This window comes from Urocampus carinirostris, chromosome 12, assembly GCF_059441175.1.
Source record: "Urocampus carinirostris isolate Australia breed hairy pipefish chromosome 12, RoL_Ucar_1.0, whole genome shotgun sequence".
Classification (NCBI taxonomy): domain Eukaryota; kingdom Metazoa; phylum Chordata; class Actinopteri; order Syngnathiformes; family Syngnathidae; genus Urocampus; species Urocampus carinirostris.
In genome coordinates this window covers 37,733,343-37,758,826 of record NC_142360.1, presented here as the reverse complement: position 1 = coordinate 37,758,826, position 25,484 = coordinate 37,733,343, and the positions used below count along the sequence as shown (strand labels likewise).

General features: G+C 39.5%; 1 protein-coding gene across 2 annotated transcripts in view; it reads left to right on the top strand.

The window, feature by feature from the left end:
- Window positions 1-25,113, top strand: part of pip5k1ca (phosphatidylinositol-4-phosphate 5-kinase, type I, gamma a) — a 46,186-nt gene extending 21,073 nt beyond the window's left edge. The window contains exons 7-18 of one of the 2 annotated variants that reach the window (XM_088348874.1): window positions 2,087-2,386; window positions 4,267-4,475; window positions 5,634-5,717; window positions 6,016-6,064; window positions 7,403-7,487; window positions 8,442-8,603; window positions 8,689-8,827; window positions 10,348-10,380; window positions 10,467-10,586; window positions 13,104-13,362; window positions 17,367-17,459; window positions 19,925-25,113. In XM_088348874.1, coding sequence (XP_088205000.1) covers window positions 2,087-2,386; window positions 4,267-4,475; window positions 5,634-5,717; window positions 6,016-6,064; window positions 7,403-7,487; window positions 8,442-8,603; window positions 8,689-8,827; window positions 10,348-10,380; window positions 10,467-10,586; window positions 13,104-13,362; window positions 17,367-17,459; window positions 19,925-19,927 — 1,536 coding nt within the window. In that variant the 3' untranslated portion in view covers window positions 19,928-25,113. The remainder of the gene's footprint in view (window positions 1-2,086; window positions 2,387-4,266; window positions 4,476-5,633; window positions 5,718-6,015; window positions 6,065-7,402; window positions 7,488-8,441; window positions 8,604-8,688; window positions 8,828-10,347; window positions 10,381-10,466; window positions 10,587-13,103; window positions 13,363-17,366; window positions 17,460-19,924) is intronic. The other variant, XM_088348875.1, reaches the window with a different exon arrangement.
- Window positions 25,114-25,484: the final 371 nt, after the last annotated feature.

Here is a 25,484-nt window from a genome sequence, read left to right as displayed (position 1 = left end):
TTTTCCTTTTTATCTGCCACACGATTTAATCCGTTTCTACAGCTCACACCACTCCCTTCTCATAAATAGTGTTGTCTGACTTAGGTTTGGTCCCTTTGTAGCTTTTTCTTTATTGGTGGTATTGCAATAATTCTGTCTGGAGGGAAAAAACCAAATATTTGACCCCACGTCAATGCAAAAAAAGTTGAATTTTTTTATCGATTGTTGCAGGAAAATATTCCTCATTTTAGTATTTCTTATTCTACGTTTTATGTTTTTTTGTTTAAATCGATAGATAAATAGATAGTGTATTCATCCCCGTAGGGAAATTCACACTTCCAGCAGTATCCTTGTGTTGAAAAATAAAATAATAAAATAAAAGATATAGAATACAAAAAATACCCAATGTAACGTGTTGATATAGAGTATTTAAATAGTGCTATGGAAAATACACACTGTAATAAAAATAGGGTAATGTGCAAATGTGGGGGTGGGGTTTAATGTGGGCTTTTACTCCCCCGGGTTGAGTTAAAGAGCCGCATGGCATGAGGAAGAAATGATCTCCTCAGTCTGTCCTCAGTCTGGCTGTTTTTGAGTAATCACAAAATATTTGTCTATTTTTCTTATTTTACTAGAATTACAGTTTAAAAAAATAGAATAAGTAACAAATATTTGGTTACTCTGCAAATTTGCACATTTCATTTTTTTTAATTTTACATTTAAAATTTTGTATAATATTCAGGCGGGGAATAGAAAGGAAAATCTGAAACATTTTCTTAGTTTTACCATTTCTATTACTCTAGTACAGTAAGAAAAATAATTCAAAATAAAATGTGTATCTGGGAATAAATAAAGTTTGGCACATTTTTTAAAATGTATACTTAATTTTACATATTTGGCTCATTATATTTCTTATTTATTCAAAAATCATGTTTAAAAAAACAAATTATTTTGGTTACTCATTAAAGTTGCCCTTTTTCTTCATAATGTTACACTAGAATCATTCTACAATTTTGTATAATACATTGACTAATGTTACTTAGCAGAATTTTGATTCTTCTTCTTATTTCATCATATTTTAAATTTTTTAATTTGTTTCAAAGTACTAGAGATGAGGGATACTTGGTATTTTGGTATCGTTCCTATCCAGGTATTATCGATTAATTCCGATCCTATTGTCTGGAAAACACCATGATCATTGAATAATAGAGCCCTTCCCCCCTTGAAACAGTTTATAATTACAAAAAACATACCACAAAAACATTCTACGCACAAAAATGATGTTTTTTTTTAAATTATTAAATAACTATATAAATAGTATAAAAAATACATATTTTTATTACACCTGTTTCAGAATGAAAGTTGAGCCCAAAAAAGCGGCAACATAACAAAAATACAATTGCAGTATAACAATGTAGACAAGACAAGTAGAATAACTTCCATTGCGCAATATTTTAAAAAATAAGTCAGTAAGAAGTCCTCGTGGTTTTGTTACTATAGTGACAACGGATTTGCATGTTAACATTTTTGGTTGCAACTCATTGCTCTTGCACGGTGAGCTTTTTTCATGTGTTCATGTAAATTTGTCTTGTTGCTACAGTAGCAGATCATTTTACCACACCTGGCATTGTCCTTTTCAATAGTTGAAAAAATTCCACTCCCTGCTTCCTGTTTGCCTCTTTAATTTTAGCTTCTAATAGTATCGGTGGATCAATCTGGCTGTCCAAAACTCTGTCACTCTCTTTTGCCTGGCAGGCTGGACGCAGCAGGCCAGCCAGTAGCCACGCAGGGAGAGGAGCTAGTCAAGTAGTCATAAAAGTGTGCTCGTCAGTCCCCCACTCAGGCATAGATTTAGACAGGAGCTGAGGGTACTGGGTGAGAGAGTGAGGGAAAGTAGGGCTGCGCTAACTATCCAGAGAACTGGCACATGGGAAAATTGGTGTAAGACTAAAGTATCAATCTCAGAACAATAGTTTTGATCCAATCCAAGTATTTGCCTAGTATCAATAATATCGATATTAGGATCCATCCCCCCCCACCCCTGCAAAATATACACACACTACATTTTTTAGGTATAAAAATGGCTATTCTTATTTCCCTCCTCCAGAACTTAAACCAGAACCCTCGCACCCTGCTACCCAAATTCTTTGGCCTCTACTGCGTCCAGTCGGGCGGCAAGAACATTCGCGTAGTGGTGATGAACAACGTTCTGCCCCGCGTGGTCCGCATGCATCTCAAGTACGACCTAAAGGGCTCCACCTACAAAAGACGAGCGTCCAAGAAGGAACGTGAGAAGGCCCGGCCTACCTTCAAAGATCTGGACTTCATGCAGGATCTGCAAGACGGACTCATGCTGGACCAGGACACATTCAACGCGCTGGTCAAGACGCTGCAGAGGGACTGTTTGGTGAGTAACAGAAGGGAATTGAGGAATTCCGATTGATTTGTTTAGTTGACCCCAGGGAGAAGACATTAATCTATTCTGAGGTGGGAAACACAAAATGGAAAATGTGGTAGTTGGTTAATGCATTTCAAACCCCTTGGTACCCCGTATAAAAACATTAAAATAAAAGAAAATTCCAATTCAGACAGATTTTTAAATGTTAACTTGCAAGGATCGTCATGCCTTTGGAAAACCTCTTTGCTTTAATTGCCTCCTTATTTTTAATTAAAATCCAGATTGTCGATTGGTCATGGCCATGCAACTCAGGATGGGTAGAGATTAGTAACCTTCTTCATATTTCTTGATAATCACAAGCCTTGGTTATCATGTTTCTGCTTCCTTCTCTAGCATCACTGAAATGAAATGATCTGCATTTATATAGCGCTTTTCAAGTCAATGACTTCCCAAAGTGTGCTTCACATTTTCCCAATAGCGGCCTTGTATTGCAGCCATGCTAACCTGCTTATTGGGGGTATTAGGGGTTCAGTGTCTTACCCAAGGACACTTCGACATGTAACACGGACAAGCCGGGATTCGAACTGGGATCCCTTGATCCCAAGACGAGCGCTCTACCTCCTGAGCTACTGCCGCCCCTAGTCTTGAGACCCTTAGCAAATAGATACAGTACAAAAGACAGTATGATATGTGTAAAGTAGATTACATTTAGTTAATTGTGTATTTCTCTGTGTCCTATGTTACAAATACTCCTGATGAAATTAACTCGCATTTAACTTGTTTTCTCTTATTTCTGTTTTCTATTTTTCCATTTTGAATGTATGATTAATCATTAAAATACACACTCATAGTCTGATTTTAATACACACAAATACTTCAGGTATTTTCGTTGTATGTCAGGAAAAGACGTATGTGTGACGTCATGATAAAATCTACGCATGCGCGAAACCCTGAATAAAAACGGTTCCGCTCCCTGCAAACGTGTTGAGGGGGATTTGGATAGGAATGTACCACTTCTCCCTCCCCCGTCTGTACAGCGGTATTAAAACTACAAATTTGCATTCTGCCTGATTACTTTAGTCAATAGTAGATTCATATCTTTAATAGCTCTCTCATTATGGCTGGCTAGCAAAGTCTTTACAATTCACACACGATTCTGAATTGAATGAAGAGAAAGGCATTGTGGGAGGTAGTTCAACCAAAAGTTTAATGAAATGATCTTGATGCTGTGACACAAACCGATAGCACACACCTATTTAAGATTCCGTGGACCAATTACAGTCAGGCATCTGAGAGACATAACTTTTATTAATGCATGGACATCGTAAAGTTTGAATATGATACGCAAAATAATTGGTTATTGATGTTGTACATTGGGGGAACTACCGTAAAGAGGGGCAGAAAAACACCTTGTTCAACACCCCTAAGTAAAAACGTCGTAAGTCGGGGTTGCCATCTACTGAGGGTCCACTTTATTCTCTTCTTGGAATGCTCCAAAAGGAATACTATCTCTACAATTTGCAGGATTTTAGCCATTCAAATTAATTTGTCAACCCACTATTCCTTTATGCAAGTTTTTTCCCATTTTATTGCAGTGCGGTAGCATGCCCGCAGCTAATGTTCACATTTTAGTTCAGCCAATGCATTGTTCAAATATTGCACTCCTAGTTCTATAAATATACCAATGATAAAATGATCAATCAATCAAGCATATGATATCAGAATTTCTGACGACTTCTTCCTACATTACTATTAATAGAACATGGATAATGAATGTGCACATGGTAACTCATTCCATGACTGACATTAACAGGTTTGATTCCCTCCGGCGCTGACACCGTTCTGCACTTCGGATAAAAGCTTTTCTTTCTTCACTCTGATCCTGTCAGGTGTTGGAAAGCTTCAAGATCATGGACTACAGCCTCCTACTGGGCGTTCACAACATGGACCAGGCGGAGAGGGAGCGCCAAATGGAAGGCTCCCAAGGTGGTAGCGATGAAAAACGGCCCATGGCCCAGCAGAAGGCCCTCTATTCCACTGCCATGGAGTCCATCCAAGGCGGGGCCGCCTGCGGGGGGTCCATTGACACCGAAGACACGTAAGCGGGACCCGTGAGATGCCAGAATTGTGGCGCGATTGAATTTTTATGTATAATGAGGATGATAGCTCTCAGGTTTTTTTAAATGCCAAACTCCTAAAAATCTTGGGGGGTGGCCATGCTTTATAACAGGGATGTCAAACTCTGTTTGGTTCCAGAATCGGATCCAGAATTTCTGTTCTGAGGCGGGCTGGATCTGTACAAAAATGTCAACCCCAAATTTTTAGCTTGGCTGTTCAGTACTATGTTTTATCATTCAGCTTGAATTGATAACCTACTCTCCAAATTATAATCAGGATTAACAAGGGTTCTTTTCTAAACACAACACATCTATTGCGGTTGAGTTTTTTGAGTTTTCCCTTGCCCTCATGCAGGTTTTAGATCAGCGGGTGGTGTCATAATAGTCTGTGGTTTGCAATAATCTGTGGTCTGTGCAGCCCTTTGAGACTGCTTGTGATTAAGGGCGTCACAAATAAACATGACTTGACATGCTTTTGAGTTTTTCCTTGCCCTCATGTAGGTGTTAGATCAGGGGATGGTGTTATAATAGTCCCTAGTTTGCAATAGTCTGTGCAGCCCTTTGAGACTCCTTGTGATTAAGGGAGTCACAAATAAACATGACTTGACTTGACATGTATTTAAGTTTTCCGTTGCCCTCACGTAGGTTTTAGATCAGGGAATGGTGTCATAATAGTCTGCAGTTTGCAATAATCTATGGTCTGTGCAGCCCTTTGAGACTCCTTGTGATTAAGGGCGTCACAAATAAACGTGACTTGACTTGACCTAACTTTATTCATAAACAATGAGAAAATATATTTTTATGTTTGGCATTAAATGTGTAAACTATTTTATTCTAGCACTTAGGTGATATCAGTTTTACACCTGAACCAACTCACCTTGTTATCCAAACTCAACACTGCCTTCTAGTGGCCAAGGAGAACATTTGGTTTGCATTTATTTAAAAACTCAAAAATGTTGATAGGAATTACCTAGAGACTCACCTTTTTTTGACAAACTCAGAAATTTATGACAGCCCAAATTAAATCATTGTACGGGCCTTGTTCAGATGCGGGCCTTATGTATGACATATTGCTTTATAAAATACTAGGGGAGCACTACAACTTATGGATCTTAATTCTGTTTACATATTTCTTATAGAATGGGTGGCATCCCTGCCGTCAACGGAAAAGGAGAACGCCTTTTGCTTTATATTGGCATCATTGACATCTTACAGTCATACAGGTAAGCAGCAGAGTAATTACACTCATTGCTTAAACCATTTAGGACGGGAGTTATGCTGTCATAGTTCTCATAAAGTTTCCTCCATTTTTTTTGCATCGTTTTTTGAATGGTACTGGCGTGAGTTCTGAAAATGATAAAACAACAAATCCCTTGGTGACAAGAAAAGCCCTGCTTTTTATGGGCGGGCCAAAGCCACTATTAAGGCCTCAAAAACATAAAGTGGCAGGCGCATTTGTTCTCAAAGAGTTAAGACGCACGTGCACATTGGACTTATTGTTCCCTATTTTTGTTTGTGCAGGTTAATCAAGAAACTGGAGCACACGTGGAAGGCTTTGGTGCACGATGGGGTGAGATTTTTTAATAACGCTCGAGCAAACACTTCACACTCTTTGGGCATCGAGGGTGTTATGAGGTCCGGCCAAATAAGAGCTTAATATACTGAGCATGAATTGCCTATGAGCAAAGATACAATACTAGGGATGCACTAAATGTGGGTCTAGAACCGAAAATGTAAAACACTTTGTCTGAATTTTAAGACTCGTTACTGAAAAATGACAAAAATAATCATTTAGATATTTATTTTGTGCTGACTTGCTAAAAAATGTCAACTATAAAATGATAAATAACTAGCATGCTTGTTATTGCATACAAATTTTGAGTGTTTCGTAAAACAACAAAAAATAGCATTTAGTGCTTTGGAAAAATCCAGTCGTTTCTTGTACTTTGAGTAAAGTGGCTTGTTACTGTATAATTAAAAAAAAAATAGCTTGAAGCAGCTGCTCTGCATAATCTCCTTCTTTCAGGAGAGAGAATAATGACAAGAAAACTGGTGTAGGAGGGAATTGATGATGATAATGATGGTGGAGCATTATTTGGAGCAGTCTCATACAACAAACTACTCCTGTTAGTATATAAGATAATAGTAGTTGAAATTATCGCCGTTCATCTCTTAGTGACAGTCAATTGACTTCATTGACGAGTCTGTGTTTACAATTTAAAACGGTTTCACTGTAGTAAGTTATAGTGTTAGCATGTAAACATTGGCCAAAGTCCGGCTTGCAACAAAAACCTTTAAAAAAGGACTTGGTTCAAACTTGGCAGAGCTCCTGCTTGGGCAGCATCCTCCATCTCTTTCCTTCTTGTGTGTAAAATGAAAAATTAGCAGCCACGTCGTGCCACAAACTTGCCCCCTGAGTAAAAGCCAGCTACATATGGCTCGCTTCACCTTAGATGTGATATCATTACAACATTGTTTTTTTACATACTCTTGTTTCAGTTTTTTTTTCTTTTGGCCGATGCCAAAATTGCACTTAGTTGAATTATTGTTGGTGAAGAAAGTTTGGTGCATCCTGATATAATACCAGGTTAAAGAATAAATACATTTCAGCTCAAAGAGCTCGTGGGTGTTTACTACCATTCGTTTAATGGAGCTTTTATATGGATGTCATAAGGCTGTAGACCTAGATAATGGGGCCAGACTCTTTTGTTGTTCTCCCTCCAAGCGAACTGAACAGCGTGATGCATCCGCCTGCAAAGGAATCAATAACATCTGCCTGTGCCTGTGTTTATGTCTGTGCTTCGTCTGCCAAGCGGCTTGACCCAGAGACATACGTCACTGAAATGGAACACAAGAGGAGCTATTATATCAATTAATCCACGAGTTTTTTTTTTAATCTCGTCCACAGGACACTGTCTCGGTCCACCGGCCCGGATTCTACGCCGACAGGTTCTTCAAGTTCATGAGCAGCACCGTTTTTAGGAAGAGTTCCTGTGAGTCCTTTTCGCTGCCTTACATAGTCAAAACACTGCCGCATGGGATGAAATGACAGATGGTCTTCAAACTGCCTTATTCGGTGATGTTTGAGGTTATGTGGGAGAGTTCAGGTGATCTTTTTGTTGCAAAAACATCAAATAGGAAAGTGGGTTTGTAAATTCCCGATCTGTCATAATCACTCACGGCTCAGGGATTAGAGATTCTAGAGCCGTTGTTCTCAACTGGTCTGACTTCAGGAACCGCCATTCCACCGCGACAAGCTGTGACCCCCCACAAAACAACAACAAAAAATATACTAAATTTAGATAGAGATAGATAGATAGATACTTTATTCATCCCCGTAGGGAAATTCACACTTCCAGCAGTATCCTTGTGTTGAAGAAATAAAATAAAAATATAGAATATAAAATATAGGTGGGGTTTAATGTGGGCTTTTACTCCCCCGGGTGGAGTTAAAGAGCCTCATGGCATGAGGTAGAAATGATCTCTTCAATCTGTCGTTTGAATGGATAATGCAGTTTAAAGCAGAGATAATAAAATATATTCACTTTTTTTAATTAAATTTACCTGCCAAAACAAAACAACTTCAATTTTTGCATATGCTTGGACTTATACACAGTAATTAGCGACCCCCGAAAACTGTTTTGAGCAACATACTAAAAGCCAAAATAGGAAAAAACATGTACCGAAGCAATGATAATAATTTATTTATGTAGATAATAAAGATCAATATACTGGTAAAAAGCTAAAAATATGACATACTTTAACCATTTTCTGCACCTCCCTGCAGGACTTTAATAGCAAACATTTATGCCGGATTAAAAAGCCTGATGAGCCACAGTTTGCCCTCCCCTGGTCTAAAGAGTTTAAACTCGGATGAAAAATAAAATTGGGGAAAAAAACCCTATAAATGATTTTCAGTCATACTTCTATCTCCTTGTAATTTGCAGCATTGAAGTCATCTCCGTCCAAGAAGGGCCGCGTGTCACTCACAGTACCAAAGTGCGGCGGTCCCGGAGCGGCCTGGTCTGCCAGTCTGCTTCCCTCTGAGCGAGACGAGAACATCTTCGACCTGAGAGGCGCTCGCAGCTTCCCCACGTTGGAGGACGAAGGCAAATTCCTCGTTCCGGCGCAGTGTATTTGTAGTTTGTGGTTATTTCTCCTATGAAGTGAAAATTTTAAATGTGAAACTCACAGGAAGAGCCGATCTCCCATGCACGCCTCCGTCGTTCGAGGAGGCTACCACGGCGTCCATTGCCACCACCCTCTCTTCCACCACTTCACTGTCTATCCCTGAGCGATCTCCCTGTGACACAGCCGAGCACCCTCGCTACAGGTACCCATCAGTATTTGTTGTTGAGTTTAAAAAAAAAAGTATTATTTTATTATATTTTTATTAAAAAAATAATAAATACTTAGTCCCCCTTAAAAACTAAAAACTATCACAAGATTTTAAAGGAGCTGTAGGGAATGTGAAACTTTGTTTACTTGCTGCAGCCATTCCTGGCTTCTGTCAAGCTCCTTATGTTGCAAGTGCATGTACGTGCATTTCTAAGACGCGCTCGAATGAACTTGATTTTTCTTGGGATTTGGGTCAGCATTTGGACTGTACTTGATAGGGGTCTTATCTTACTTTCACCATTGTAATCCTAACAAATAGAAAGAAAATATAACACATCAAGTTAGTGTCCAGAACTACCCCTGACCCTTTACCTTATTTTCATCTGACCCATACAAGTAAGATAAAAGCAGATAGGTGCGGTAGAAAAAGAAATGTCATTTAGCCATTGTTAACACAAAGATAATAGAGGAAATATTTTACATTCAACTTTTTAAGGAAACTTCAAATGACCCCGCCCACCTTTAAAAATAAACAACTTAAAAAATAAAATAAAGTTTAAAAAAAAATCATAATTTCAAGAAAATTAAATATCATTGTGATTTAAAACATATTTGTATTGTATTAAAAATGAATAAATAATCTTTTCAAAATCATTTTATGTGATTATTATTTAAAAACAAAAATTTAAATTTAAAGAAAAAATATTTTAAAATAACCACATAGTTAAAACTGTATGGCCAATTCTTAAAATATATACTTTCTAAATTAAAAAAAAAAATAACAATTAAGAAAATAATAATAATAATAATAATAATTACAAAATACCCTGCGACCTGCTGGCAACCAGTTCAGGGTGTCCCATGCCCACTCCCCGAAGATAGCTGGGATGGGCTCCAGCACCCCCGTGACCCTACTGAGGATAAGCAGTGCAGATAATGGATGGATGGATGGATTACAAAATAATTTTGAATGGCCGAAGGATAGTTAAGAATGACTGATATTGACGCATATGATACAGAGGGTTGCATGGCACAGCAGTTCACTCCTTGTTATGTTGTGGGCTTAATTTTCAGTGTCAGGTTTGGAAGAGTGAAGGGGAATAAATAGTTGGTGAAAATAAGTGTGTCCTTGGATTTAGCCACCTCCATATCCCCATATGGCTTCGGTATATTCGGTATAAAAAGAAGTATATAGAGTTATTGATAAGCTGTATGTTGTCACTGGTGGGATTTTGTTAAATGCTGGAATTACCTTTGACTCTAAATTAGCAGCCGAGTTGTACATCCGAAGTTGCAACATGTAGAAACGGAAAGATTGTTACTTGTCGATCATTTTGTCCATCCGAGGATGTATTAAAGCCAGAATGACATTTGTATCTTTTAGTACTGGAACAGGAAATATTTCCACGTCGCCAGCTACTGATTTCTCTCTTCCGGTTGTGCTTAAAAAAGTCATTGTTGCTTTCCTCTCTTTTTGTGGGGTATCTGTTTTATCAAAATCTAATTTATCCCCAGGAGGCACACCCAGTCTCTCAGTCACGATGGACGGTAAGATGGCCGCAGTTAATTCCCCTTACCAATTTTTCAAGGCGAGACAAGCATCCTGGTACAAATGTGTGTTTTCATGTGATCAGGACCCAGGAGGAGCTGCGTGTGCGTGAGGAGGACCAACAAACTATTACAGTGGAGGTGGAATTAAAGCGACATGATAGTGAGCCCACTATCTCCATTCCTCAACCTTCTCCTGAACCAAGGTACAGCTACAGCAGCAGCAGCAGCGATGTTATTGTCAAAGTTGTTGTAATTCAGTCTGAATTTTCCATAAATGTGACTAAAAATGTGACTTTACCTGGACCAAACAGTTCACATAATTGATTTGTGCATCATACAGGACGTTAAATGTTGATTTTAATGGTAAGTGTGACACCATGATAGCACTTGACCTCAATTTACAAATGACTGATTATCCTGCAGGGCGATTTTGAAACAAATTCCGGGTAACTAGCAAATAAAAATAGGGCAGTGGTTCTCAGGGCCAGTAGCGTCTCCTATAAAGCCACTGTGCTGATTATTGCCACATTCTAACCTGATTTTTGAACCAAAAACAACTGCTGTAATCTCATCTATGTACGCTACAATTGATTAAGTGATCACAGTTGGGGGGGGTTGCAATGGCGAGACATACAGCGTCTGGATTAGGAGGAGGTCTTAAAGTGGCGCAGGGTAGAGAAACTAAAATAAGCAATATCTACTGCATCGGAGGAGGACATAAATGTATGTAGCGCTTTTCAAGTCAATGAAGACCTCTCAAAGCGCTTTACAATGTGCTTCACACTTACCCACTCACACACACCAATAGCAGCGTTATCCATGCAAGGCAACTACCTGCTTATCAGGAGCATTACGGATTCAGTGTCTTGCTCAAGGACACTTTGACATATAACCTGAGGAGCCGGGAATCGAACCTGTGACCACTTGATCCCAAGACGAGCACTTTACCTCTTTGACCTCCCTAATAAATACATTAACGTCTTTAATAAAGCATAACAAAGTGCGTAGTAAGAAAATAGAAATTCAAATCGTTGGGGAGACCATTTTTATCATTTCCCATCTAGTCATGATTGTTTCAAAAATATACCAGAAAAGGTTAGAATTTCACTAGTAATCTTTTAATTTGTAGTACAGTGGGACCTCGCTACTTCGCGGTTCCACGTTCGCGGGTTCAGAGCTTCGCGGGTCCCCTAAAAAATAATAATAAAATAAAATCATTAATATATATATATATATATATATATATATATATATATATATATATATAATTTTTTTTTTTTTTTTTTAAGCATTTTTGAAGGTGTGTTGCTACTTCGCGGATTTTCACTTTTCGCGGGTGGTTTTGGTCCCCATTTACCGCGATAACCGAGGGATTACTGTATTGGAAAAATATTTCTGACAACATTCTAAAAATACAATAAATAACAGTCATTTTACCTTAGGAAAATACATCTATTTTTTTATTTTTTCAAAGACGCTTTTTCTTTATAGCAAACATCCATCCATCCATTATCTGCACCGCTTATCCTCAGTAGGGTCGCAGGAGTGCTGGAGCCCATCCCAGCTATCTTCGGGCAGTGGGCAGGGGACACCCTGAACTGGTTGCCAGCCAGTCGCAGGGTACACAGGGACAGACAATTCACTCGCTCATTCACACCTAGGGACAATTGGGACCGGCCAATTAACCTGTCATGCATGCTTTTTGGAATGTGGGAGGGAACTGGACTGCTGATCCATGTAAAGCAGCGCTTCTCAAATTTTATCTGTCAGGCACCCCTAGTAAGAGGATAACTCTTGCGCCCCAACGCGACTAAAAATAATATCATTTGTCTATGTTTTAAGTACACCCATGCATAAACTAAGGCCATCTTCTAGGTTAAGTCATCTTTGCAACCTGTTGGGAATTAACTATCAAAATGTATCGTTTACCAAATTGTTCGAATTAGTTAACTGACTCCATTAACCAAACACGACCTACATTCATCCAACAATTATGCGCGCTCGTCTTTTGAGAGAGAAATGATCAGGAAGGCCAACATTTCCACACGGGGGCGGATGTTTATTATTCCCAACAGCAGAACTAAGTGTACCAACAGGAGACGGCTGAAGTGACATTTGAGTGTGATTGAAGCCTTCTTCTGAACTCTTTAGCTTTCTCTTATTGGCTCAGGTCTTCCCGCAAGATGGCGTCTCGGCTCCTCCCATGGGCATGCCAAGCAGTTGCTTGCGCTCAACAATCGCACAACACAGCGCCTTGATGTCTGGAACATTCTGCGTCAGCATACTCACGTGTCCTGTTATCAAAAGCACTAGACAAAACATTATACATTTCAAAACAGCCTGCCCGTATTGTACATTGAACTAAAGCACGGTCAGTGAATATCTTCATTGCATTAAACTGAATATATGTAACTTGTAGTCAACCGTATAAAATCATTTATAGTCAAATGTATAAAATCCTTTAAACCTCCGTTTATTGTTGCAAGTCGTGCATTTCTTAGATGCGCTCAAATTTTTACGGAGGTGGACCTGGGTTTGGGTTTGAACTGTATTTGAAAAATACCTTTTCTTACTTTCGCCATTTTCATGCTACACTAACAAAAACCTGTTGACGAGCATGAAATAACTCGTACACCCCCTAAGGAGCCGCGCCTTCGGTTTGAGAACAAGAACAAAAGATCAAAACCACACCCAGACACTTTGCTCTTATGTTTTTGCAGCTGTGAAGCTCAGGAAGCTGCCACCGCCCCCTCCGCGTTTTCTCCGGCTCCTGATTCCTCCTCCACTTCTTCGCCCGCCACCGTGGAAGCCGTGTCGGCCGAGACATCCGTAGCCAGTCCCAGTACCAAGTCCGGAGCTAGTCCCAAAGTGGTGGTGGTCCCTCCGGAGGCTGCTCCGCACCGAGCGTCTGGATCAGGGTGTGCGAGCCAGGCTTCGGTGGACGACGAGGACGACGTGCCCGTCACCGATATCTACTTTGTAAGAACACACTTTCCAGATAAGTGTTGAAACTCAATGTGGTGTTAACGGGCCAGCAGAGATAACAGCCTGATGCCAATCTTGCTGCTGCTTTCAAGATGCACACATAAAGGAATTTTTTAACCACTGAAATGCTCAAATCTGAGACTACCGTATTTTGCGCACTGTAAGGCACACTGGATTATAAGGCGCACCCCCAAAAAAGTATTTTTTCATACATCTTTCATCTATAAGGTGCACTGGACTATAAGGTGCATGGAATTTAAACTACACAAAGAACTATCATATTTATTTGTGTGTATAACCACGGTGAATATCAATGCAAACCTTGCTGACCAAATTTGCATGAAATTGAATGCAACGGGGATTGAACCAGGGTCGCTGTGGTCAGAATGCCCAGATTTACTACTAGAACACTAGTGATATAGATGACATACGATTCAATTTTATCTCATTATCACACTATTTTTACTCACAGTGCCGGAAACAAATGTTAGAATGGAGGAAACAAAGTCATCGTGAAAGCCATGAATCTATCTATATATCTATCTATCTATCTACCCTGGTCATATCCCTCGAGAGGGGTGACCAACTGCAAGACAAACACATACAAAAAAAAGGGAAAAAGTAGCAAAAAAACTCTCACAAAATTACTGGAACATGGCCAACCCAAATGCCCAAACACCCAAACAAGTTAAGCACCTCGGCACCCAAGGTCATGCTTTCGTCCCTCCAGATGAAACGGACACAAGAAAGCGGCCATGTCACTCGGATCAGGATGACACAACACGCTCTGCTGTCCGACAGCTTTCACTGGTTTACCCCTGCCGCATCATACAGGTGCCCTGCCCATCCTTAGAACATGTCTAAACATCCCACTATCCTTTTACAAGGGTGAATAAAAGCACAAAAGAGCACAAGGGACACAACTCTTTGGTGTATTTGATGATTAATCAGGCTTTGCGTTTATTCATATTTTGGGGACCAGAACCACCTGCTAAAAGTGAAAATCCACAGAGTAGCGTCGCACCTTCATAAAAGCCCCCAAGAGGCAAACTTACCTCAAGATGACGTCATTACCGACTGAGAGTTATACAACTGTAACAAAACAACAACTATAGATCAACAAAAAAACAACACGTAACACATTTGCAGTTGAATAAATAGGTTTTGTTTTTTGTTATACAAAATCAAAATGAAATTGGAGGACATTCATCTAAAATAAGCGCAGCTTACTTCAACACACCCCCATCGTGCGGTCCGGGTTTTATCACCACCCAACCGGAAATCGGAACACTTGGTCTCCCGCCACACCGTCTTTGAAGCCCCTCTGCCCGTATGGACACGGCAACAAGCGACTGGTTGGTTCCACGCTAGCATCGGGTGTTAGCTTAGCCGTGGCAGTAGGCCGGCCCTGCGGCCAGGCTGTCGCTTGCTTTCCGACATCTCGGTCAATTGCCGGACGCAATAACAATTCGCGCAGCACCCGCTAGTGATCAGCATTTATTTCTCACTTTCTTTCTAGTCCCATTTAATTGATGAATTTTTTTCTCAATGTAACAAGCCGTTAAAAGCTAGCGGGGGATATTCTACCCACTTTGATTCTGAGACATTGACTGCGCATGCCTCAGCTGTTTGATTGACAGCTTACAGCAGCCTATCACAGTCAGCCACGCGGACAGTCACAGAGCATCCTCCCTAATTTGTTTAGCGCCGTCTATTAGAATTACAATGCATGATACTGTACCTGGATATGAAAGACAACAAAAACAAACCAATTAAAAACCCGCAATGGGGTGAACCAGCGATAACTGAAACTTAAAGTGGCGAGGGGTCTTTGTATACCGTAAAACCTTGTGTGACACATGGAAATACTGTGTGCATTTCTTTTCTTATCCACCGTATTTTACGCACTTTCATAGTGCTGGCAAGTTTGGGATTTTAATGTGCACCTTATAGTCCAGAAAATACACTCATGGTTTTGGTAAAGGTAGCTTATTCCTAAAATGTGCATTCTGCATGAGTAGATGTGTATTTAGGAATCACATAAGACGTCTTTTTCATTCTCACCTCAGCATGCCGCCCATATCATGTCACTTCTTTCCTTTTTTTCTTCTTTCGGCTCATTTGTCCATTTCTTGTTCTCCCCTTCGACTGTTATCAGTTCCCTGACGGAAGGACTTGGGTGGTCTCACCACGCCCACGAAGGGGAAAATGGCTGTCGGGCGGGCCAGTAAGTGGCCTCTTTGTTAGATTAGATTTGGTGGTGTGAACTTCCCTTTTTAGGTAGCTCATACAGTTAGCTTGTAGTTACGTTCATATGGTTGAACCTCCCAAAGTGGTCCAGAACCTTTCCAAAAAGGATTTATTCTAGATCACAATAATAATAATTTAATGGACCTAGTCCCTTTAGGGAATTTCATTTTCACCGACTGTACTGAGGTATTCCCTGGCGGTCTCACATCCGAGTCCTAACTAGTCCCACCCTACTTAGCTCGCTGAGATGCAGTGTTCTTGGGTGGAATGGGCTAAACCGACTTATCAGACCCTATCATATTTCCCTTTTTATCTGTCTAAGAATGCCGAATAAAATCTTCATTATGGTTTACAAAAACGACTTCATGTTCAATTAAAACAAGTTTGATTGCTCTTGAGATAGTCTAAGACATGTACTGATACAATGTATCAGTCTTGATACCAGTTTTTTAGGCTATCGGTACTCGAAATGGTGGTCTACACCAGTATTGGCTGCATTCTTGTAGGCATTAAATAATACCTAACCTAAAATTAGACAAATATATGTTAGATTTAATTAGTTAATATTTGTTAAATGCAATATTTAAGGTAAATGTTGTGTTTGGATTTAAATGTATCCCATTTAAATCGCATAGGGGAGAAAATATATGCTGGGGTATCAGTTATTTGTACCTATAACTACTCAACAATAGAGAGAGAGAGAGAGAGAGAGAGAGAGAAAACAAACAGATAAAAAGAGGAATAGTGAGAGACGGGAGAAAGAGAGAAGGGGAAAGAAAAACTAAAAGAAGGTAAAAGACACAGAGAAAAAGAGAGACAAAGAGTAAAACAGAAACACAGAGAGTGAAAAAAAAAGAGGGACAGCGAGAGAGAGAGAGACAGAGAGAGAGAGAGAGAGAGAGAGAGAGAGAGAGAGAGAGAGACCGAGAGAGAGAGAGAGAGAGAGAGAGAGAGAGAGACATACATAAAATTGGAAAGGTGAGAGTGTGCACTGCATGGTATTTGAAAAAAAATAGGATCTGGAAACAAAATCAAGATAGGCACTGTCTTCATTAAAAAATGTAAAATTGCAATTGGGGATTTGCAAAAATCGAGATTTGCGGGTTTGTTTTTCCAAAAGATCGGAAAAAAAGAGATTCCGGATCTGCAAAAACTGGAGGTCTGAGTCAAAAAAGATAGGGAAATAGTGATTCGGGATCTGCAGAAATTGAGATCGAGGGGTCTGACTTTAAAAAAGATTGAAAAATTGCAATTCAGAATCTGCAAAAATTGAGATCTGGAAGTATGACTTCATGAAAGGATCTTGGGGGGGGGGGGGGGGGGGGGGGGCTTTTGAGATCGGGAGGTCTGAACTTATAAAAGATCATTAAAAGTCATTGGTGCAACCCTAATTATCCACCTTGGCGGTTTCAGATAAGTTGTGTTTTTGCATCAACTCCTAAACGGGCCAAACTCCCCTCCTTCATTCTCCATCACTCCAACGCCACTCATTCTCCTCGAAGAAAGCGTGCAATAATCGCCGCTTCCGAGCAACATCTGGCTTCAAAGATTAACACGAGCTATCTGGGCGACACTCCACCCCCGTTTATGCATCCCTAACTCTCATTTCCTGTCTTGTCTTTTCTTCCTGCGACCTCCTGCATCTCTCTTCCTGCCTGCCTGCCACTGCCGCCGCTTATCTCTGTCTCCCTGGCGCCCTCTGCTGTGCTTGGCGTGTCAAAACAAAAACAAAAATACATGCACAACAGCAGACTCCAGAGGACAGGACCTGGGTGTACTCTCCGCTACACTATGGCTCAGAGTCTGAGGCCCTGCCAGATGGGGATTGGGAAAAAGAGACAGTAAGTGAGAAGCATCCGACTAAGGAATACACAGTGCCAACTTTCATTTTAAAGGTTATCCCAAATGCAAAATGTGAGAAACTAGTAAATGCTATTTGCATAAATTCTATATATTTTATCAGTATATTACAACTATTTCCCGAGATGATGTTTTGTCATCCTAAGATGTGACGTCATAAAAGGAACACCAGTACCCTAGCAAACCAGCCGCCATATTGTTTTACGTCTTTATGAGTTAAAAAGTTTCGCCTAAACCTCAGATTAGATATTTTATCTTAGCTGCTCACAATACTACAAATAAGAATCAGGAGACTGCATATTCTCTTTACTGGATGTCAGAAAGAGTGAATACACAGCTTTGGAGCATTTTTCAGCATGACGTTGAAGAAATCTTTCGTATCTAAGATAGTGCCATGAGGCTTGCCCATCAAAAAACACATTGAGCCGCCAGCCTAAATTGTTACCAACGACGAGAAGCAGCTTTGGTGGCAAACGTGAAGCCGGCAAGAGAATAAGCAAACCAAAGGAACACGGCGCTAACACCAGGTTCGCCAGTCAAAAAACATGCTGTGAGCAACCAGGGTAACTGGGAGCCAACAACGAAAAGCAGCAATGGCCACGGCGATAAATGTGAAGCAGATTTCGACTAAACCAAGCGACACGGCAAAACCGGTGCTAACCGGCTAATGAGGAGCTAGCCAGACAAAATTATAACTGCTGCACATGAGTCAAAAAACACAAACGAAAAGCCACAATCACCTACCTCCAAGCAAAAATGAGCGATACGCAATTCCTGTTCACGAAAATCGCTCTCTGTTCCGGAGCTGGCCTCACACGCTGTGTTAATGGGATTCCCCTTTTTCTTAAAGCGTTGTGTTCCTTCAATGACGTCATAGCTCTACAGCCAGATGGGTCAACTTTGAGACTAAATTTCTCGATTCCCGTGGAATATTTTGCAACATATTTGCACAATTTGGGGGAAGAACACTACAAATTATGTTACTAATTGAAATAAAAAAATGTTTGGGAATACCTTTAAGCAGTAAATGCTTCTCAGATCCATCAACTCCACCCCCTTGCAGCATCGTTCCGGGTGCAAATGGTCACTTGTTGGTGACGATTTAGCGCACAAGCGGCCACCCTGTGTTTCTTCAACAGCTAGCATGCATCATACCACATCTTGTCATCAACCTGCTCGGAAAAAACTAGAAAAAACTCAAAACCCTGAGAAACTTTTGCAAAAAGCATTTGACAAACAAATGTCCATATAAGATAATACACTGATGCCCTGATTGCATGTATTGTCTATATGTGTTGCTGCACTTGATTTTTTTATATAGAATAACATCATGCCCGTTTAATAGCGTTTCCTTTGTTGGCATTCAGCTAGCAGACTTTTTTAGTCTGCCAGTCATGGTATTAGTTTAAATTTAAAAAAAAAAAATCGTGTCATGAACCGGAACAGCATCAGGACCCAAGCGCGTGACGTTCTCACACAAGCCTTTTATTTTACGGGAAATGGGGAGTCATGCACGTTAGGCAGCAGTCTGGCCTGGAATGATAGGAAGAAAGGGAATTGCTTTTTGAAGTACCATACCAAATAAAAATAAGCTAAAAAGTAAAACAATGACGGACAATTATGTCTATGTCGGACACTCGAGTTGACTTTTGGGGGATTTTGTTTGGACTACCAGTTTCACACTGAAGTTCAGTTTCTCCTGTATTGGGTTCTGATGTCCACTGTAAAAGACAAATCATAGAGTTCCAAAATATATTTTGCAGTATTCCAATGATTTCACAAACATTGGAGAATTTCAAAATAAATATGCTTGGACAACAGTTTTTTCCCTAGTCAGGAAAATAAGACACTTTTCCTTGTTCTGCGATATTCAAGAAATCACATACAATGAATGAATGAAAACTTTATTCGAACATCAAAAAAAAAAAAACGAACAAAAACAATAACTCAACAACAAAATAATGTTTCATAATGTGTTTGAAAAGGGGTAGTAAGAAGCAAATGCTTATATTCCCTACCCCTTCATCTTCCCCACCAAATACACCAATGATATAACAAAAATTGTAATGATATTAATAATAACAGTTATGATACAAGAATAACAACAATAACACAATGTTAACTAGACATACTATTCCCAATCTCTCGTATCACTTATACCCCATTTTCTTCATAGCTGTATTCCGCCAGGAATGTTTTTTTGTATTTAAATTTGAACAAGTCAATGGTTGGACATTGTTTGATCTCGTCTTGCAAACCGTTCCAAAGCTTGACTCCACACACAGACACACACATACTTTTCCTGGTGGTTCTCACCTTTGGGATTATGAATTCACTACAGCCCCTTAAATTATAATTTCCCGACTAATCCAAAATTCAGTTTTAATAATCTGATTATATTTAACCTACCTCTTCTTGTTTTCACTTTGTGTCCTTTCTCCCGCAGTAAACGCCGTCAGGTGACTGAAAAGCATGAAAGGGGATGGTCCAGCCCAAGCCCAAAAACCTCCCGAATGGTCCAAGCGCAATCTTTTCCGGGCGGGAGGAATGAAAACCTGAGAGGTCCCTGCCATTTACATATGATACTTGTGTTTACGTGTGACATAGTGCAAGTATGCTCGTGTGTTATATGTTTTTTGACGTGACACACATATGTCTTATTCCAACATCAGGAAACGGGTTCGTCTTTCATTTTTGTCACATGGTGATGCGATAGATAATGTTATGAGTGGTGGGCATGTGCCCCCTCCAATATGGCCGCCGCATACACACAGTGTGGGGCGCTTTGGGGCAGCAGTGTAGCTAAAAGCAGCAATCTTTTTTTATTTGTAAGTATGTTCAAAAGATGAATACTGTATGTATTATTCAGAACATGTTTAGTTCATTTAAATACCAATGGAATTTTCCATTCTAAGTTTGATAGGTATATCGTAACATTCGGGGTGACGCTTGTGGCTAAAAGCAGCAGTCCTGTTTATTTGAAAGTATGTCAATTATCAAAATACAGTAGACCCCCAAGATACGACATTAATCAGTTCTAAAGTAGCCATTGCAAGGTGAAATTGCCGTATAGTGGGGGATAGAAGCCTATCATAATCGGCTCCCAACGCCCGGTACCCCAGATAAGAAAATTCAATAATAAAATAGTGTATATGAGGGGTCAGAACCTATGGTTTGCGAGCCCTATATGGCTCTTTTCATGTGGTTGAAAGGTCCAATATAAATTATGTAATTAATTAATAAATTAATAAAAGCAGCACCCACTGATACAGGCTACAAATTTGCATAGGGTTAGGACACCATTTAACTACAGTTTACACTCAAGCTCATTAAACAATCTATGTACATTGTTGAGACACTTTATGATAAAAAGCCACAAATCAAACATTTTATCCAGAAGCTCCAGCAAAGCACCTAGAGTAATTTGATTGGGTGAACGATAGGAATGGGCGGAGCTGTACGCAGGACAGGACCCGTGCACTCCTCACAGAGCGCCATCTGCAATGATAAATACGCTGTTATAGTAGTTTGCAGTATTTTGTGACATTTTTACAAAAGAACTCTGCTTGCACCTTGTTTTAAAAGCATTATTTAGGACGATAATGACCAAATGAACGCTCTTAAGTAACTGCGGGAGGGATAGATTTTAAGTGGTATATTTATATTGAAATGGGACACAGTCTCTGCCTTTGATTATTTCATAGATTTTATCAAATCTTAAAAAATCACACAGTGAAATCAAATGTGCCAAAGAATTAGCTTTTGTCTGAAGAGCGGGTTTGGCAGTTTTATTGAATTTTGTCTTAAAATATATGGTTTTGGCTTTCTCTCTCAAGAAAAATCTAAATATTTTTGCATTTATGGCTCTTTGGGTCAAAAAGGTTACTGACACCTAGTGTATAGTAAGTACACATTATATGCAATATAAGCTTATTGTCAAGAACCAGAACCGGATCAGGACCCAAATGCGTGACGTTTCTCACACAAGCTTTTATTTTACGGGAAATGGGGCAGTCATGCACGTTAGGCAACGATCTGGCGTGAAATGACAGGAAGCTAGAGACAGACGAGATCGATACCAATTGCCAGAGCAGATATCGGACAGATAGGGTCGATACCGGACAGGACGGGTTCAGACAGGATTGATATTAAACAGGACAAAATAAACGGGAACAATACCGGACAGGAAATGCCAACAGGAAACAGGACCGAGTCAAACCCATGTCTTGCGGGGCAGAGGTTCGTTGACGGACTGACAAAGGAAGAGTGAAAGCACCGAGCTTAAATAGACGGAAAGCCAATCTGTCAATGAGCCGAAGCTGGTGCCACACGGGCGGTGCCAATTGGGCGGCATGGCAACCGTGACCCTTATATGATTAAATTACATCATAAACCAAGATACATATAAAGCAGTGCATCTCAACTATTTTTTGTCACGCCCCCCTTGGAAGAAGAAATCCACTCGCACCCCTTCAAGATCAATTGTGTTTTTTTAACTGATCACGTAGTATTGGTGCGGACAAAACGATTGCTCGATATTGGTGGCAACACGTCGCCTTTGTCCATGCCAATTCTACACCTTTCTGCACATTTTTGCTAAAAAAAACTGCGTGGTTGGGTTGTCATGTCACTGGGTGAGAGTTTCATTTATTTGGCTTCTCTAACATTTTAACATAGCTAGCACACTTCGCTCGTCTCCCTCTGTGGTTGCAGTGAAGTGCTACGTACGTCAAACGTCCTCGTCTTAGCTTTTGGGAGGAGACTTTTGTTTGTCTCTTTACCCCGTTTCTCTTTGCCTATCTCCGCATCTGTGTTAAATAATTTTTTCATGGGGTCTCTTGAGGGGCTGCTACACTCTATACTCAATGCTTATACTCTGTGCTTAATACACTGACTGCGTGGAGGCTACATGTAACAAAACACTGCCAATAAGAACGCCTCTGCGCCCTAGTGTACTGGAGGTGCAATTGCACTTAATTCTGGGAAAGTAAAAAAAAAACATGCCCACTCCCCCCTTGATGGAGCCGAGCGACCCCCCTCAGGGCCCGTCCCCCTAATTGAGAACCACTGATGAAAAGGAAAATTACTTTTTCTTCCTTTAATGTGACGTGGCATGAGCTGGTCTAGAGGAGTAGAGGGTGGATTAAAAATCCAAAAAGATTTTTTCCTGATAATCGCAAGGATTGTCATGCCTTAAACGTTTTCCTTTTTTAATTGTTTCAAGCCATGCAGGATAACAAGAGTAGCTATTCCCTTGTCTTCATATTTCTTAATAATCACAAGCTTCATTTCAATGGTTAGCATGTTTTTGCTTTTTCTTTAGCGGATAAATTCAGTGCGCTCGAGGTCTTTACAAAGCATACAATATCTTGAACTGAATGAAGAGAATTGAAGGCATTGTGGGAGAAATTTCAACCAACGTTATATCAGACGCAGACCAATAGCATACCAGCATTTGATATCACGTCGACCAATTGCAGACGTAACTCGCACAAACAGTACAAAGTTTAAATTTTGGGCATGCAAAAAAATTTGTCATTGAAGTTGTATAGTGGGGAAAATGCAATGTCGTATCCTGGGGTCTCTTGTTTTGATTCTATATAGATGACTTTGAACATTTATACTTTATTTCAATTTGAGAAGGTCAGGCCTAGAATCTAAGTTTTATAAATCAACATTAAATTAGTTTAGACACGCTTAAGAGCTTCATCCCAAAATTGTCGGCCATATTGTTTTGACGGATATTTTGTTGGATTATACACATTGTCAATATGCTAAAAGCAGCTGTTATTGAGTTATGATTATTGGTAAAAACTAAAAGGTTTTTAGTATCTTATATTATTCGAATTATTGCCAATGATATGAATATGTCTTTAAAGCTGAAGTGTCTTTCGCAGACACTGGTGTACGTATAAAATTATAATATGTTAGCAAGTGTTAAATTGTGAATCAAGACCTTAGCATTTATAGTATTGAATGAGTCTTATTTTAATTGTTAAAATGTAAACATTTTAACCCTGTAATTCCCAGTGTGGTAAAATTGCAACACTTTTCTCTGTTTCTCTATCTCTATCACTGTTTTTTTTCTCGCTCGCTCATTTTTTTCTGTTTCCCTCACAATTTCGCTCTCTGTGTCTCTTTTTGTTATTCTCTTTCTTTATCCTTTTCTTTCTCTCTCTCTCTCTCTCTCTCTCTCTCTCTTTATATCTCTTCTTCTTTCTCTCTTTTTTGTTCTTTTTTCCTTTTATCTGTCTTTCTATCTTTCTGTCTCTATTTTTCTCTCTGTTTGAGTTGTCTTTTTCTCTGTGTCTTCTCTTTTTCCCTCTTTATTTCTTGTTTTTTTCTCTTTCAATTTCTCTATTTCTCTCTTTGCCTCTCGTTCTTTCCATCTCTCCTTTTCTCTTTCCTCTCTTTTTCTGTACTTTCTGCCTTTCTTTCTCTCTCTATCTCCCCACTGTCCCTCTTTCTCTCTCTTCTTTTTTATTCCCCTCTTTCCTTTTCTGTCTTTCTTTTACTCTCTCTTTCTCTTCTTATCTCTTTTTCCTTCTCTTTTTTTCTCTTTTCTTTCCATCCCACACTCTCATCTATAGCTGTAGGTACGAGTCACATCAAAGACACACAATATAATAAGTTAGCTAGTGCTAACTAGCTACGTTAGATTCTTACCATTGCCATTTCTTACTGCTTAGTGCTTTCTTACTCTTTTTTTCTCCCTTTGTTTTTCTCTTTTTCTTCCTTTCCTTTCCTGTCTTTTTTTTGCTCTATCTCTCTTTATTTCTCTCTATCTCCTTTATTTCTTCTTCTACCTGTCTCTCTTTCTTTCTCTTAAATATAATAGTTACCCCACGAGAGCATGTTTTTTCTATATCTGGGTCTTACAGGGTTAAGATTGTGTCAGTTAAAGGAAAAACAAATGCTTTGATAAACTCTCACGTTGAAAGATTGTATTCAAGTCTGTTAGCAAACGGTCTTTTGTTTTTGTTTATTCCACTTATTTTGTAAAAAGTCTATTCAATCTACCGTCATCAAATATGAAAAGCATACTAGCAATAATTTCCACTGTCCTCACCTCTCTTTCCTTTCAAATCGCCTTACTAGATGATTTTTCTTTCACTCCTGCTGTCCCGTTTATTTTCCTCCGTCGTCGTCGCTGCTCACGTGTACATAATCAAAAAAAGAATAATATATATAGAGAGAGAAAGATATACAGATATATTTTCCATTGTAAATGGAGAAAGTTCTATTCCTTTGCTTTTATTTTTTCCGCTTAGCCGAGAGACGATTGCAATCTTTGTCATTTCAGTCCTGAGAAGAAGCTGCATGCAGCTGTCGGGTGCATTTTCTTGAAACATGAAAACTGGTAGGAATACTTTTTCCAAATTGTTCCAGCTGTATCTTGTGAGTGTGTCGTGTGTCATCCAATAGGAAGAGTTCATTACAGAGACATAGCATGGTTTGACAAAAAAAAAGAAAAGAATAATGCATATCAAAATGTGTATTTCTGTATATCTGTGTATATTCATCTATTTATACGTGAGTATAAATAGATGGCTGTGTGTGGGGGTGAATGTGTTGAATGTTGGTGTCTTTTGGACTCAATCAGAATGAATATGAAATAAAATTCTATGAATTATCCTCTCGTTTAATGTTTTTTATCACTAGGGCCGCACCGAAGCTATAGAAAACAGATAGTTGCACTTGAATTTGTAGTTTCTTGGGGACTATTTGAAAAGAGATTAAAAAAAATAGAGGTTTTTATTTGTAATGGTTTAAAATGATGGTAGAAATGTTGAATTGCTATTGTTTTTGTCAATACCAGAACAGGAAACAGGACCCACTCGCGTAACGTTACTCACAGTTTTATTGGGGAGAAGGGAAAGGAGCGCACACACGATCCGGAGATCGCTGGTTGCTCAGACGCAGAATTGGGACTTTCGTGGCGAGCGATGGCAGTGTCGGGAACGGAAAAAGAGTCAAAAAAACAGGAGAGGAAAGTAGACATGGTC